At 33.4% G+C, this 18,260-nt stretch overlaps 1 protein-coding gene across 2 annotated transcripts in view; it reads right to left on the reverse strand.

Annotated features, from left to right (window-relative positions):
* Nucleotides 1-18,260, reverse strand: part of CNTN1 (contactin 1) — a 406,368-nt gene that overhangs the window by 58,869 nt on the left and 329,239 nt on the right. For both annotated transcript variants that reach the window (XM_005680162.3, XM_005680161.3), the window contains exons 18-20: nt 10,835-10,905; nt 7,732-7,966; nt 5,018-5,121 (exon numbers count right to left, since the gene is read on the reverse strand). In XM_005680162.3, coding sequence (XP_005680219.1) covers nt 5,018-5,121; nt 7,732-7,966; nt 10,835-10,905 — 410 coding nt within the window. The remainder of the gene's footprint in view (nt 1-5,017; nt 5,122-7,731; nt 7,967-10,834; nt 10,906-18,260) is intronic.

Genomic DNA, 18,260 nt, shown 5'->3' on the forward strand with positions numbered 1-18,260 from the left:
ATGTAAATTTAACTCTTTATTTACATGTTCCTAAAATCTGCACAACACTCCATGTCTAGTGTTAATCTATCTTAGTGTTTATTAAACAATTATGGAATTGCATCATTACTGGTCTCTGCTATTACTAGATTATAAATTGCTTGAGGACAAATATTAATTATTTTGAACATGATGTACAGATGACTGCAGTGGATGTATGGCACTCATTCATTCATTGAATAAATATTTATTGTGTGTATACCTTGTACCAGCTACTGTGCTAGGTGCTGGGAATATAGTAGTGAACCAAGCAAACATGTTTTTGCCTTCACAGATCTTTAAAAAAAGAATCAAAACGTTTAAGTCTACATAGATTACTAATATCTTTGATGGAATAATCTAAGTGTATAATTTCATCCCAAGAAAATTGACTCTTTGTAACAATATTGGAAAGCTGAAAAGAAAAGCCTCAGAAAAAGGACTAACTCATACTTTTAATAAAGAATAATTATACTTTCCATACATTTATGAGCTACAACAACACCACTTTTGAATAAAGATAGTAGTTATATTCCTTCCAAGGGAAATGTAATAAATTTTAATAAATAAATAAAGACCTAGATGTTACAATTATGGTAGTGCTTAAAAACATTTAGCACTTTTGAAAATTAGATTTGCTCCATTGTTATTTTCTACTTCAGTAGTAAACTTTTGTTGCAGATTTCCAAATTCTCTCCTTCAAATTCTAAATTTCTGAAAAAATGTCTTGTGATAACTGAATATTTTTTTGTTATAGATTTAATGGGCTTTCCTGATAGATTAGTTGGTAAATCCACCTGCAATGCAGGAGACCCCAGTTCAATTCTTGGGTTGGGAAGATCTTCTGGAAAGGGGGTAGACTACCCACTCCAATATTCCTGGGATTCCCTTGTGGCTCAGCTGGTAAAGAACCCACCTGCAATGTGGGAGACCTGGTTTCAATCCCTGGGTTGGGAAGATTCCCTGAAGAAGGGAAAAGCTACCCACTCCAGTATTCTGGCCTGGAGAACTGATGGATGGGATCACAAAGAGTTGGGATCACATCCCAGTTGTCTGGACATGACAACTGAATGTTCTTTTGTTATGGATTTAATACAGTTTTCCAGAAAATAATCTAAATATAGTTACTTAAATAAAAACTGAGGTTCTGCAACAAAAAGTTCAACCTCTAAAAGATGTTGTATAATAGCTTGATAGCATCCAGATCGCAGACTAAGTCATGCATTAGTACATTCTATGGCTTAAGAAGAGCAGTAATATAAATCTTTCAAAATCTGTATTCTTAACACCTCTTGGAAGCTACGCAAAGTTCATTTTTATTTTAGCCATTGGTTCAAGAACTAAACAGTTCTATGCAGGCTTCAACCAGCTTCCCGTAAGTACTACCTGCATTTTTCCTCTGCTATTTCCACTAAACTCTCACTTCCTGTCTTGTATCATTCTTGATGTTGCAGTGTGAACTTTGCCCTGCCCTTCATGCAGGGAAGAGAGGTGGTGCCCCGGGGCCATTCTTAATCTGTGGGCAATTACAGTGGTTGAAAGCTTCCCCTTTCATCCCATGTGGGTCAGTTTTGAACCACATTTATGATGTTCCTCAAAGATCCCAAGGGATGGAGTATCAGTTGCCCACAGTGGTTGCCAAGATGATAAAGCATTTTTCTAACCTAGCTTCTCACTTTTCTGTTCATTCTGCTTTTTCCTCTTATTTACTCCCTGAGATCATATTTAAAACAAACAAATAAGCAACAGTAACAACAGCAAAATCACTAACTTTTTCTACACCTATGTCTGACTTTCCTTTTAGGAGATCAGATGAAGATACATGCCTTCTCCAAATAAGAAAATACCATATTTCCTAACATGAGCGTCTGCTCTCCACAATAATTTGACTTTTTAAGACATCTGAGTAAACTACTCAGGATTGATAATCTTTTAAGAATAATCAATCATCTTCATTAATCTCTCATTCAGCTGCTAAGAGGCTTTTTGTTATTCCTGATAGCACACTGTGCTTGTTTTCATTAAGGGAATTCTTTACCTGCTGGGTAAGTAAACTAAGTCTTTTGTGGATTCCTGAGCAGGAGCCCAGAGTTCTAATATGCCTTTGATAAGAAACACTTCTTGAATTCTTCTAGTTCACTTACACTGCAGGAAATTAAGATCAAGGTTAGAAGTGGTGAGCTCTTTAGCCAAGGTGGGACAGATGGAGGCGGGGAGGAAAATAAAACTTGAACTTTCTATAAGACAAACTTAAAACCACAAGGGTTCATTTTTAATTCCAACTGCCTACAATTCTCACTTAAATCTCAGGAAATTAACCTTGAGATGGGGGTCAATCACACAGCTTTTCATTTATCTTATTAATTTGCTTTTTTTCTGTTTCTTTATAATTTATACCCATAGTACATTTTCATAGGAAGTGTAGTGGAGTATTAGCTTTCATGATCATCTGTCTTGTTAAATCATTGACTTTTTCCTTCATATTTTAAAACAGAAACAATAACCATATTATAGCGAGCCAAGCTTTTCCCCCCGTAAAGAACATTTTCTTAGAGGAGAATAAATGTTATGGATTGTCTCTTAAACTGTCATGCTTGACTCTTTGATATTCAAGGCTCTGTGTGAAAAATGTAAAGGCTTTTTAAGAAGGAACAAATGACAATAATACTTTTGTGATTTACTTCCAACACTTTTAACTATTCTCTGGAGAGGCAGGACCTAGGTTCAAGTCAGGATATACCAATTATTACTAAGATAAATGTTTTTAAACCTCCAAGTTCTTCATCTTTAAAATGGAAAAAAATAATAGTATTTATTCCTTGTGATTGTGTGGATTCAAAATGATGAGCTTAATTAAATGTTTAATATAATAAGAATTAACAAATATTATCAGTTATCATTATTAACATCATCATTGTCTTCTTCAAATGTCCAATGACATGAAAAAGGGAATAACATTAAGTGTGGGTTATTTAATTTCTTCCACACGATGGAAGGATATGAGGCAATGACTACTCTCAGCTTTGTAGGTGAGGAAATTAGGGCTCAGACAATTTGAATAAGTATTCCACAAAATTCCTAAGAAACAGAGCTGAGAAATTAAATGCATGTCTGCTCAGCAACAAACCTCATAATTTTCTAATGTGGAGTTGCTAAACACCAGAAATCCATGAAACTAAACTTGCTAGCATACAGTTTTTTGTCATTTGAGGAAATCATAGCCGTTAAAGATTATTTGAAGATTATTTTTTGCTGACTATTTAATTTGGCAATCCTTAATTTAGCTAATTTCCCCATCAAGAGCATATATTCTGATTATTGTCTAAATTCACTGGTGCCAGGCATCAAAGGACATACAATCTTTTGTTATCTGCATGTCAGAAGTTATAAAATAGTTAATATATAATTATTTGACAAAGACAAGATATATTTCGGTGGTATGTTTTTAACAAAGAAAAATGTATCTTCAGCATTTTGACAATGCATGCGGTATGTATTCATCTTTTTTCTCCTATTACTTAGAAAGCAATAATATTAAAAAAAGAAGAAAATCTATGTCTAAAATATAGCTTGAAAACTCTAAATATTGATGTGTTCTCTCAAGATGCCTTGGACTAGTTTATTATAGGGGCTTGTAATATTTAGTGAATTTCTCTGTTTCCCATTTCTTTTTTACCAGCAGTAAATGGAAGTTTAATATGTAATGAATATTGGATCTTCACAGTCCACTTCTATAACTCCACAGTTTTGATGATAAATGTTCAGCTAAATGTTTGCAAGACTAATCTGAAAACATTTTGACATCTAACTACCCCAATCATAACCTATGATACCAAGAAAAATCTTCCTGTTAGGTAGTATGTTTGCAACTTAAAACCTTAGGCTGCTCCTGTGGTTACATGGTCTTGAGAAATTTAGATTGCAGCATTTTATTTGACCATAATTCAGTATTTCTATCAGCACTCAGGGAATATTTCATTAATGCCTATGATATGCCCACTGTTCTTGACACTGAGAGCAAAAGAGACAAAATGCTACCCTCATGAAATGAATATTCTACTGATGTGTGATGAAGCACAAGAACTGAGGGCAAATTGAGCTGGTGGGCAGCTCACCAGCCACGGCTCCAGAAGGTCAGTTATCGTCCACTCACTGAATAAAATAAAGAGAGTCTGTGATTTGGCATAAAGCATAGCACTTGGAATCCGGACATCTGAATTTTAGGCAGTCTGACATTTTCCCTTGGTGCTAAGACAAGTCACTGAAACACTTTGGCATCCATTTGCTCATTGGCAAAGGTAGGATGAGGTCAGTTCCTCTTAATTTTCAGTCTTTGTGCTATGAGATGACTTCAATTTTCCTACACAATTGAGTCTAAATTTCATAATAAAGATCCCAACCAAACTAGTTTTAATTTCCCAGGTCTTATTTCCTTTGACTAAAACAAGTCCTCCCCTTTCCTGCTGGCTAATTCTTACTACTCTTTTAAGTCTTATTTCAAAGGAAGTTACCTTTGTGATATTTTGAGTTTGCCAATTTTCTGCCTTCATATATAATATAATGGGATACATATTTAGTATATTTAGAAGTGTTTCCTAAGGAGAGCCTTTTGGAAGTGGAACTACTGAGTCAAGTCAAATATGATAAATATTTTAAATTACCAAAATGATTTCCCAAACACTTGAGATTCACCAGATGTAATGAGAACATTTGTTTCAAAAGATCATGTTTAAGCCTGAGTGTTATTACTTTAGTTTTTATTTTGGTCAATTGTTTACTTACACATAGGACTCTACATCTCTCATAGATTAAGTTGGTTGGAAATCTCCACTTTACTCATAATAATTAATTAATAAATATCCAACATATTGAACACAGAAAATATAGTGTTGTCACATAAATCAGAAGGACACAGAACATTGAAAGATGCAACATATTTGAAAACATATGCTGATAATTATGAGCAGATGTATTTCAGTTTGATAAAAATTGAACTCACCTGATAGCTTTCTACTATTTTTTCTACAACATGCTCCCAATGAACAGATATCTCAGAAGATGATAAGACTTTTACTCCTACTGCTGTTGGGGCTTCACTGGGAGCTGAAATTTGATGAGAACATTGCATTCTTACATAAGATGCTTATATTAAGAAACTCAAATAGCACCATTTGCTGTATGAATGGATAAAACTATATTTTAGTATTTAAAATAGTTTTAATATTTCCAAAGGAAATAGTTCAATAATTTTACTACTTCTTCCTCTATTTTCATTTATGTCATGGCCATCAGTAATATACACACACACATATTCATATATATGAATGTTAATATAGAGACACATATACATACATATGTACACACACACTTTTACAAAATATGGAAATCCATAATAATTTCTCTGATATCCTTGAGCAAGAACCATAATAATATTTTATATTTCTTTTAATTAACTTGTTTATGAAAGCTTGTGAATGCAAGTCAAAATTTATTATTAATATGTTCAACTTATCAACTCTATATATATTATTAAAAATAAGAAATTAGGTATTTCTTACAGAAAATTATTCATTAACAATTAATTTTCAACTTTCTCATGCTCTTTGTATGAGCTAAAGATACACAGCAATACTTTCCTCTTTTTCTTTTACGTTTAAGCTAAGTTTTTTTTTAAGATTCTTTGAAACAAGTTGTGACATTCACTCTTTCTTGGGCTCAGGAAAGCTTTTACAAGTCTAATCTTCCAACTGGGCATCAAGTCAAATATGTATCCAAAAGGCCTCTGTTCAGTGAAAAAAAAGTACTCCTTATCCCTTACAAAAATTACACAAGAAACTAAGGAAATCTTAAGCAGGAATGATCAGGAGTGATCAATTTTTATTGTCTTTTCTTAACAAGCCATAATTCTCTTTTATGCTAAAGTGTTCTGCATGTGAACACTGTTGTCTTTCCAAAACAAGGTAAATGTGTGGTGCTATGATTGATTTCTTAGCAGTAAAAGAGAAAATGAACATTTATACAAGTTTCGGCACATGCAGGTTTTATGAGGCTTTTGAAACATTTAGGAAAGAAATGTAATTAAATACAGATGGCCATAACTAAAGACATGACAAGCATGACCTTTACCTGATTACTTTAGCATCAAAAAAAATATTAGGAATGATACTGGGTGAGAAGATAACTTGTAAAATATTTTATATTTTCATTTCTCTGTGAGTTGTACATATGTCATTCAAACTATTAAGACTGAGTCAAGTTATAATATTTTTTCCAAATTAGAGCTAGTTTTGAAAATGTAAAATTCATTACCGAGGATTAAAAAGTCCGGAATTGATTATAAATTTAGAAATTTCTACTTGTTTTTCTATGTGTTTTATCTTTCAAAAAGAGTGTGTGTACATACATACATATATAAGATAGTTGTTTATGTTTGTATTAGAAGTAAAGATCATGGAATGATTTGAATATATACATTTTTAACAAATATGAAAGCTAAAAAATCTATGACTATAGAGCATAAACTTTCAGGGATAGCTAAATATTTCTTGTGGACCAAACATAATGTAAATTGGGTAAACTAACAAATAATGCTTTTCCTCTAACATAGCTTTAAGTTTTAAATGCTTTTCCTCTAACATAGCTTTAAGTTTTAAAACCCTTCCATGGTTGCTTGTCACACATGTGCAAAGTGAAACTTATTCAAGCACAAATGTGTTAGGTCAGAAAGCAATTAAAAGTTCTATTTTCTCTTTTAGTTATTAATTATTTACCTAGTGCACATGAGTAGAAAGGTATAATAAGGAAGCATTATCTTTTTAAATAGGAAAATAAATAATAAAAATGTAGTAACTTAAATAGGAAATCATAGAAATTAGTAATTACATTTAAAACTATGTATCATTTATCACAGATATAGAAAGTTCTTCAGGAACATAATCAGTTCAATTAAAGTTTCTAGAAAAACAGAGAACCAGTATCAGTAATTTTATCCCTTTCATATATATTTTTATACACAAGAAAAAAACTTCAATTGGCCTTCTGACCCCTTTTCATAGAATTATGCCTAAATTCCCTTTAATAAAATTCCAGGCTGCTACTGTTGATAAAGAATCTGCCTGCAATGTTTGAGACCCTGGTTTAATCCCTGGGTAAGGAAGATCCCCTGGAGAAGGGAATGGCAACCCACTCTAGTATTCTTGTCAGGAGAATTCCATGGACAGAGGAGTCTGGTGGATTATAGTCTGTGGAGTCGCAAAGAATTGTACACAATTGAGCGACTAACACTAATGAACATGCTGCTGTAATGACAAAAAATGTTACATAAATGCTACATTACACATTTTTTAGTTAAATGGAGAAATTTTATAAAAACATTATATTATTAATTAAATATATTAAAGAGTTGGTAAACTAGTGAATTTTATGAATGAACAGGCACACTGAGGTTCTCAAATCTAGAGAATTTCTGACAGCAAAATTATAATTAAGAGATCAGGAATAGGGTCTAAGCCAACGATTTTAGTGGCGATTTAACTATCATAAACACAATCTAAAGGATGAAAAATATTTTGGCAACATTCTTGTCATCTAGATAAAGAGACTGACATGCTGACTTGGCTCAAAATAATACTGAAAAGACTGCAAACAAAATGCCTACTAGAGAACCAGATTGTTAATCCCTCATCATGTCAGTGGGGCCTTTCTTTCACCTACCGTCTTGTGCGGAGTGGATGACAGCTGTGAGACTGTAGGGTCCATCTCCTTTGTTGTTGAAAGCTTTGACTTTGACTTGAAATGCAGTGGAAGGACGCATGGTCTCATCTTTATGGACATAGCGGCCAGTATCTGGATTAGTAACTGTCACTTTTTTCCATTCTTCCCCATCAAATGGCTTAAATGCCACTATGTAACCAAAATTGTTGCCATAGTGGTATTCTCTTGACAATGGCTAAATAGAAATTGAAATGTTAAATAGGTTTAAGCAATACAGGTAACAGGAAGAAAATCATATGCAAACAAAAATGCTACACATGGAAGCAAGCTTTCTGTAAAAACATTTTTATTTCCTAAGTGAGAGCTGCCTACAAAAATTTGGTACAAACGAGCTGCAACATGTGAGACTTTGTTTACCAAGTTCACTATTTCTGAAACACCCTGGGGGACGGGTACCTCTCACTCTGGGTCTTTTTACTTTCAGTTTCTTCCATCAAGGGTGCATTCCCTGAGTCAAAAGGCTCTTCCCTCACTTTCTGAAGGCTAAAAAGCTACACAGTGTTTTGCCTGGCCACAGGGTCTGCCATTTTAAGATTCTTTGTGCAATAATCCATATAAAACATCCCCAGTTATTTTTTCCTTCTTTTACACTATTATGATCTACACTATATATTTACTGATTGTCTACTTTATTGTCTTTCTTGCCTAGTAGAATGTAAGTTTCATGAGAACAGGGTTATTGACAGTTTCATTTACCTCTTTATCTCTAAAACCTAAACAAAGTCTCAAGTAGTATTCATTCAATGGATAAGTTAATGACTTTCTTTAGAGTTGAAAGACTATAATAAGAAAGTTAACTATACCCTGGAATATCTGTACTGCAACTGAACAGTAGAAACTGGTCACAGAAAAAGAAAGAAGGAGAAATGAGAAAAAGACAGCATTGCCTCCATCTGCAGGTGACTGGCTAGGCACCCTGTCTGACTCTAATACTGAAGAAAGACCTCTGTTTTACATTTCTTAGAGCTATTATTGGACTTCCCTGGTGGCTCAGACAGTAAAGCGTCTGTCTATAATGTGGGAGATGCGGGTTCGATCCCTGGGTCGGGAAGATCCCCTGGAGAAGGAAATGGCAATCCACTCCAGTACTATTGCCTGGAAAATCCCATGGACAGAGGAGCCTGGTAGGCTAGGCTCCATGGGGTCACAAAGAATCGGACACGACTGAGCAACTTCTTACATGTCAATTACTCAATAAAGATGTCCATGTCAGCCCTAAATTCTGACTTAAAACAAATTCTACTGAGGCCTGGCATGCTGCGATTCATGGGGTCGCAAAGAGTCAGACACGACTGAGCGACTGAACTGAACTGAATTCATCATTTAATCTTTTTTAGCCATTATATATTTGCTTTTTACACAGAAATATCACAGTTAAAGTGTATTGAGGGAGAACCTTTAACTAAGTACAACATAGTAGCTTGAATATCCTTATGTTAAACAGGGATGCATGTAAATGTACAAAGTTCAAAGGAAGAAGTTGTTCTTGGTTGCACAATATAGAAACTGTAAAGCATGATCACAAGGAGGTACATAACATAATTTTACATTATTAACAGAATAGCCTAACATTCCCACCAGACTTTAAACATTTCTTTTTCTTATTGATAGTTCTATACTTAATTTTTCCAACTTAGTATATCAGAATTGAGCTTCCCTGGTGGCTCAGATGGTAAAGAATCTGCCTGCAATGTGAGAGACCCAGGTTCAGTCCCTGGGTTGGGAAGATCCCCTGGAGAAGTGAATGGTAACCTCCCGTATTCTTGCCTGAAGAATTCCATGGACAGAGGAGCGTGGCAAGCTACAGTTCATGGTATCTCAAAGAGTCATACATGACTGAGCGGCTAACATATCAGAATTAGCTACGGAGCTTTCAGAATGTAGTGACTCTCTGGTCCTGTTCTGAGAGACTTGATTTCAAATTTATGGTAAATGAGTTCCAATCTGAATGTTTTGACAAGCTTCTCATCTTATTGTGAGGCAGACATCTATACATGTTGAGAACATAAAACCTAAAGAAGTAAAATGTTCAAATTTTCTAATATCTTCACTTTTTGTGTATCACACTGTCACTAAAACTGCCAAATCATTTGAGATTCGAATGAAGAAGAGGCAATTTTTTCCTAAATCCTACTTTAATATATGATGTAATGACAAGTATAAAATATGACTATACAATACAGAGTGAAGTCAACTTTGGCTAAATATCCACTTATTGTATAAATTAACTTGACACACGTGAAGAATAAAACCTGTTCGTTATTTCTGTAGTTTTCAGAATTTTTTGGAGTCTTAGTTGTGTTCTTTGACCATCAGCAGAGATTAAATACTAAAAGTATTTAATGGATACATAGAGCTATATAAGGCATGTTATCTACATAAATGCCAGATATCTAATTTAGACACATTTATGTTATCAAAGTTTTCCCCATCCCCAATATCTCTGTCATTTCAAAAATCCAGCTAGGATGCATTATTTTCCAAACATTATAATCTCTGATATAGAGCTCCCTTTGGGTCATAAAATTTTAATAAAATATTTTGGATATCTTAATAATAAGTCATTTGTGGGTCCTTCTAAGACTGACCTACAGTGATAAATTACATGTGCTGATGAAAGCAAGTTTCAAATCAGAGAGCAAGGGCCAATTTAAAAACAGATGCTGATACAAAAGATTTTTTAACTGAATCTTTGAAATTTTGAAAGTCCAGAGCAAAAATTATGAATTGCAATTGGGTTACGAGGCCACAGTGAGTACAGAGTACATTTGTCTCTAGAATGAAAGAATTGAATGTTTATTTAATCTTTTAGGCCTAGGCCTATAAATACTATAGCATCAATAATTTATTTTTGCATAGGAATGGTACACTAAGCCATAGTAAATTAGGCAAAATCTGGCATGCATTAGAGAAAAAAAAAATATTTTAGTAATTTATTCTTATTTGTTTTTGAGGCATTGTTGTCTATTTCAGGAAACAAAATGGGTTTGAGATTAAGTGTAGGCAAAGCAACAAATAACACGTGCAACTTCTTAACACTTACCGCCCACGTTATGGTCAGTTCTCTGTTGCTTCCACCCCCACCTCCTACATCTGAAGGAGCCACATTAGGTGCTGAAACAAACAAATAAAACCACAAAAGAGAAGCCATGTGATTTTTTCTGATGTTAGATTTCTTATTCACTTAGAAACCATACACATTTTTTTTTCTCTTACTAGAAAAGACAAGCTGCACACAATATGCTCAATTATAATGACAATGCCCCAGAGTTGCTGTAATAATCTGATTTTCTGCCAAGATAAAAATTAATTCAGTGCTATAGGAAATGTGCTGGTTTCCTTCACCAAAAGGTAGTGAAGCAAATTTGCCTTCCCTTTTTAAATTATTTTCTGTGTCCTTTCATTTAATATGATTTTGAAAGATTGGACACATTTTATTGGGAAAATATTTCAGAGCTCTTGTTTTGAACTCTATAAACTTCTAATAACATAGTGTTGGGTTAGTTTCATGCCTCAGACTACAAATAACTGTTAAGAAATGGAACATGCACGTTAACATAGGATTGTGCTTCCCAAAGATATTTGGAAACATTACAAATCTAATACTGTTCTTGTGTTCTCATTTTCAATGCCTTAATCTCTTCAGGAACTCTGTCCTGTCAGGGTTCTCCCTTACTTCTATCTTTTTATAACATCACTCGATTTTTCAGTGTCTCTACTGTAGTGACCATCCTTTGAAATCTCTCAGCCTTAAAAAATCATCCTATAATACTGCTTTACACTTAACCTCCAAGCCATTTCACCCTTTCCTGTCACTGAGGTGCAAAGAACTGGTACATGATTATTTTTGTACTTCACTCTATAATCACTTTTTAACGATGCATAATCTGTTTTCTATGTCTTCATATTACTGAAATCACTCTCTCAAAAATCACAAAATTGCTTTTAACTACCAAGTCCAATGGCTTTTTGTTTTTCTCCAAGTTATTCTCTCTCCTATCAGATTTGTAGGTGGTTCACTGGCAAAGAATCTGTCTACAATGCAGAAGATGTGGATTCAGTCCCTAGGTTGGGAAGATCCCCTGGAGAAGGAAATGGGAACCCACTTCAGTATTTTTGTCTGGGAAATCTCATGGACAAAATGAATGTGCTGGTTTACTTCAACAAAAGATAGTGAGGCAGATTTGCCTTCCCATGTTTTATTTATTTGAAAACCTATAGTCCATAGACTACAAAACAGTCGAACACGACTAAAAAATAAGATTAAATACTGTATCTTATTGTAGGCTACATCTTATTGGATTTGCATCTAATTGGAGTTGTACAGATAAATATTAAAGCAGTTTATTCCTGTACTCCAAGCACTTGGAGACCAGCTACACAGAAGACTGTGTCTTTACTGTGAACACACATTTTCCCACACAACTGCTACGACTCAGTCTGAGATATTATTCCCAGTTCTCTTAAAATTTTAAAGAACAGATGAAATGTCATTTCTACCTTGACTTTCCAAATAGTCCTTTCAAAAGGAAACAGCAACACCTTGGAGAGAGTATTAATTTACAGATCCTAATGTAACTATGATTCTCAAATACTTCAAAATTTCCTCTGTTAGTTATGAAAATTCTTCGCTGAACTATGTATAGTAATTATACAGAAACAAACAAAATGGAAGATTTTTTTATATCTATAAAATTATATGGTTTACTTTTCAGATTAAGAAATTAATGTGAAGTTTGAGAGATTTTTTAATTCAACTGTCACTACATGAGAGTTAGAAATTAAATTTAGTGCATGGGGGTGTTAAAAGTTAATTTACTTGTAGCACTTTAGATGAAATATATATTAAAGGAGTCCTCAGGCCTAGAAGAGAAGATAACAACTTCAAGGGCCCTTGCTGAACCATCTGACTTGGGGGATGACAAAACTAAATTTTAAGTCCCACCCTGATACTCAGGGCAGATTGCATCAGCCTGGGACCCCCCAACCCCTGCCCGGGACCCTGCCCATCCGGCCGATTCTGTTTATCCCCAAACTGCCATCTCAGCTAAAGATTACCCAGAGGCCCCGCCTGACTAAATCTTCCCAAATCACTTCTGCAAAACCTCCCCTTAGATCTGAAGCCTTCCTAATCCCGCACCTGCTCAGCCTGGTTGTTAGACCGACTATCGTCCCTCCTTGCCTGAATAAAGGTAACCTGTCTCCGTTGAGGTCATCTTCCTTTCTTCATTGTCTCGTCTGGAACTATACCTTACACATATTGAAGGCTGAAACATTAGAATACTCTTGGAAATTCTTTAAACTCCATAACTCACGTTCTGAAGCCTAAACTCTACGTGCCACAGAGAAACAAAAAGCACGTTGTCTTGCAATCAATGAATAAATCAAATCTTGTGTGTTTAAGTATAAATATTGTGATGACAGACAAATAATTTCAAAAGTAACTCCAGAATAATTTTTTATACTGGAATTTGTTGAATCAGGTATTGCCTTCATCAGGGCAAGTATTATTTGCCAAAGCATTTCACTATAATCCTTTTTATTATAATCAATATGAACCTTTCTTATTTAGAAAAGATCTGAAAATAGTCTGCTTATGTTATAGTGAATGTTTTTCCTATTTCATAACACTTATTCTAAAGATAATTTTGCTCTTCAAAGATCATCCATTGAGTTCATTATGCTGAAAACAAGACAAACAAAAGCTCAGAAATAAAAGTAGCTCTATCTCTTAACAGAGTGTCTTATACATTACTTGGAATAATAATCAATTTAATTTCCTTCTTTGAGCTTTAATGTTCAGTTGTAAATTTAGCAGCTAAGGGACAATTTTTTCACAAAGGAATTGGACATATAGCCTACACATCTGACATGAATCTGAGCAACTAGCTGTTCTGCATTTGTATTTAGTCCTGCCTTGGACTTGGTCAGATAGTGATTCTGTTCAAGGAAGTAAATTACCCTGAGCACAAGGAAGTTTATTTAACTTTAGGCTCCAGGGCATTTAACAGTGAGCAAACTAGGCATTCTCTTAATGATAAATCATTAAAAATAATTTTAATAAATATTTTGAAAAATATAAAGTTCTTGAATTAATCACAAATAAACAATTAAAAGTACTGAGGTTTTTTAACTCATGCTTTTGCCATGATTTCAGTCTAACAGTGATTCCTTACTGACGTTTATAGGATGGCTTTTGAATTTTAGTTATAGATCTAGAAAATATTTAAAAAGAAAATCAAGCCAATACCATGATTCATCTTTCCTATGTTATGAAACTAATGCTGTCAATTTTATTTTTAGATTTAGCACTTAAATAATTTGCACAGAAGTACCTTTGGGGACTTTAGCATTTTATTTAACAATATGCTAATCACCTTGGGACATATTCTAAATTATAAAAATCATGTAGTAGAGGCTCTTGACAGAATATATTGATTATTCAGTTCTTATTAATTATTGCTTTAATTTAAATAGGTATTTTTACAGGGATAAAGTTACCATGGATATATTGGGTTGATCAAAAACAATCATTTGGGGTTTTCCATAATATCATTCAGAAAAACTTAAATAAACTTCCTGGCTAACTCAATAGCTTCTTATTTTAATTTGCATCAGAATTTCTTTGTGATTTAAAACAAACTTTTTAGTAAGAAATTCAAACTGGCAAGTAATACTCTAGAATCTAGATAAAGCGATTAAAGTCTTACGTCTGCTTTTATTCTATCTGTAAATATATTTTCTTTCTGAAGAGATTAATAAAATTAATAGTCAAAAAATTAATAAAATCAAATGAACTGCATATTTGGATATTCAAATGAGTTGCCCATAACCCATGATCTACTGTTCTGATGGTGGAGCACATTGCTAACAATTTTAATGCATCTACCATGTTAAATTGATGCTCTTTGCAGGTGAGGAAGATCCCCTGGGGGAGGGCATGGGGACCCACTCCAGTATTCTTGTCTGGAGAATCCCATGACAGAGAAGCCTAGCAGGCTGTGGTCGATAGCATTGCAAAGAGTCTGATAAAACTGAAGCAATCTAGCACACATGCATCAGATAAAAGAGATATAGGGTCTGAGATAGTTCACAAAAATACTAATGTCTTTAGGGCTTATCAGGCCAAATTTGTTGTTTCTTATTAATCTAAATTTTGCTGTCAAACAGGAAATTTTAAAGCATGCAACAAAGTAAATTTGTTAATTTCTCAGTGGAATGTTAATCTAAAAACAAGTAATCTGGAGAAAGTTCAGATGGGCAAAAAAGAATGCTACAAACTGAAATAATCATAATAAATAGTAAATTTATTATTAATATAAAGAACTCAGACCAATTATGGATATTTCATTTAAGTGAAAGAATGAACACTTCCCAGTTTATCTCACTGTATTAAAAACAAAAGCATCTAATGCATATGTTAATTTTATTTTGAACAAAACAAATTGCATTTATTAATGGATTTGTCTATATTTTAATATATAATTATCACTGTAGCTTTGATCACTACTTTTCTTTTCACTATCCTCTATTAATTTACAACTTCCAGAACCATCCTCTTTTCCTTCTTGTTCCTCTCTTTTCCTACAAATAATTTTAAGTACCACTTATAGATACTATGCTGTGCTAAGCACTAAAGTTACAATATGAATAAAATCTGATTTCAGTCCTGAAGATGCTAATATAGTATAAGCTAAATATGTACAACTAGTTTTAATTCATATGTTAAATATCTACAATGTATTAAAAAATCCCCAGTAACAGTTTGCTGGATGAATGTATGAAGTGAAAGTCGTTCAGTCATGTCCGACTCTGTATGACCCCATGGATTGTATAGCCCATGGAATTCTCCAGACCAGAATACTGGAGAGAGTAGCCTTTTCCTTCTCCAGGGGATCTTCCCAACCCAGGTCTCCCACATTGCAGATGGATTCTTAACCAGCTGAGCCACAAGGAAAGCCCGAGAATACTGGAATGGGTAGCCTATCCCTTCTACAACTGCGGTCTCCTGAATTGCAGACAGATTCTTTGCCAACTGAGGTATGAGGGAAGGACGAGATGAATTTATGAATGAATGTAAGAAAGTCCAGTGTATTAAGACTCATCTAGAACTTTGAGAGGATTTTTATATATCACACCTAACTGGGTACTCAGGTTAGCACTTTTAAAACAAGATTTTTCTGTTGTATTATTAGTGACAGCTACTGAATTTAATATAGTATCTTACTGGCTATTAAATATTTTCTTGATATCATTCTTCTCCTTTATCAAACATATCTAAAAGATAAAAGTATATGAAAGAGCAGAATAGCTTCATTGGACATGAAATTTAAGTTCTAAACATGGTATGAAAGTGTTGATTCCAGTGTTATAGTATTTTTTCTCTTTTCCTTCTTAGTTGTGTCTGGTAAATAAACGGCAAAAGCTTTCAAAGCAAACCGGAGTATACCATTTTAGGATACTGGCTTGCCAACTGTAGCTACAGAGCTATTAACCATAAGGGTTTGGTCTTACAAAGACACATCACTTTGAAGGATGCTTTTGTTATCTCTCATTTACAGTCAAAATTAAATGGGTTACAAACACATCTTCTAATTCTTCATTTGGGACCATCCATTTTATAATGCACTTGTCTGAAACCAAAGAATATACCCAACTGTGCCTTGTGGTCTTAACATTAAGTAATTGGACAGATAAGGGTGTATGCTGCATTAGATAATGTCCTGTCTTTCAGTCAGCACAATGAGGCACACAGTACCCTTCCCATCAAATGGGAACTAGCCTTTATCTCATATAACAAATGTTGGCATCTCTTAGAGACTTGATATAATGGTACATGACAAGACAAATAACCCCCTGTTTCAGAAAGTATTTTTTTGTAAGGGTAAAAAATATAAATGTCCAATTTTATGAATACTCAATTTTTCAAAAACAGGATGAAAGAAAAAAACAGCAATTAAAGAGAAAGTCTGTTGAATTTTATTGTATTAAATATATAGACATATTCTTGTAAGATGATTAAAATTATATGATTCTCTACTATGTTTAGAAAAATGGAAACATTACCAAAGCTGGTGATTTATTACAGAGTAGATAATATTTTCTTATAAGCCTATTAAAGCATAAAATGAACATTGAGACCATAATAAAAATTTGATTCAGCAAATATTACATACTGGAAAGTACTAACTTTGCTTTCCTTACATGTTTCTAATCATTAAAAGATTTCATAAGGTAAATAATTTCCACTTAGAGGTGAAGAAATTGAGGTTTAGGGAGGTGGAGTAATGTGTCTCCAATCACAGAGATTTTAAATGATGGAACTAATAGTCTACTAAAGGATCAATGTCCCAGAACTTTAATACTGCACATTGTCCTTCTAGGAAGTTGTTTAGGAATAAAGCTTTTATTATTACAAAGCGCTTAATTTGAATTCCAGATCTGCTTTACATTAACTGAATGGGATCTTGACTTCTTTGTCTGTAAATTAGAAATAATAATACAAGTGAATAAAGTTACTGCGGGAATTAAATTGAGCAATGAAAGTAGAGAGTTTAGCACTCTGAGATAACACACAGAAAGTACATAAATGATAGTAGGCATAAAGTTAATTAATAAAGGATCTAAAATATTTTCTTATGAAAGGTTAACAAATGTATTACAGAATATAGGTTTTATTTTTTCACAATTGAAAGGAATGCATCATTTCACTATGTCACTATAGAGTCATATCTTGCATTGTGCATAAGACTGTTACTGCTTCATGTGTTTGGTTTGTGTTTGAAGGCTTTTAAGAGAAGTTGTTTTCCACGCACACTAGAGAGAGAATTAAGTCCTTAACAAAATGTTTCAGCAAACATGTTAGAGGTGATACTTAATGAAGGTGATGCCAAAAGTTATTGGTTGAAAGTAATAACCTTACCAAAATTTTAGGTTTGATATCACTCTGAAACAAATTGTTCCAGCATTTCTAAAGATATGAAAACATTAAGGTTGGAAAGTCTTCAGAGTTACATGAAAACTCCTGGCAAAATGTACATCAAAAAGTATTCTAGTCTTTTAAATATAATATGAAATATAAATTATATTCAGAAATTCACATATGAAAGAGTTAGAGTAAATCTTTCTCTCTGAACATTTTTATTGTTGCTCTTAAAAACATTTCATTTAACTGATTCTATACTGAGATTAAAAAATCTAAATTCTTATGATAATTCCGGCCAGATGATCAACCAAAGTATATTAAAGCAATAAGTTTTGAAATAAATAATTTTTTGGTAACAAAATTTCTCAGAAGGAAAAGGGAGGGTCTACTAACATTGTCAATGCCAGAGAAAATATCTTCCCTCCCCATGAACAATGTTATTTTTGGATTAGAATTAATTCACATTTTACTGGTCAACATAGGACAGAAAATTAATCAAGCTCTATGAAATTAGAAAAAAAAGCTTATATCTAAGGTAAATCTG

This window comes from Capra hircus, chromosome 5, assembly GCF_001704415.2.
Source record: "Capra hircus breed San Clemente chromosome 5, ASM170441v1, whole genome shotgun sequence".
NCBI lineage: Eukaryota > Metazoa > Chordata > Mammalia > Artiodactyla > Bovidae > Capra > Capra hircus.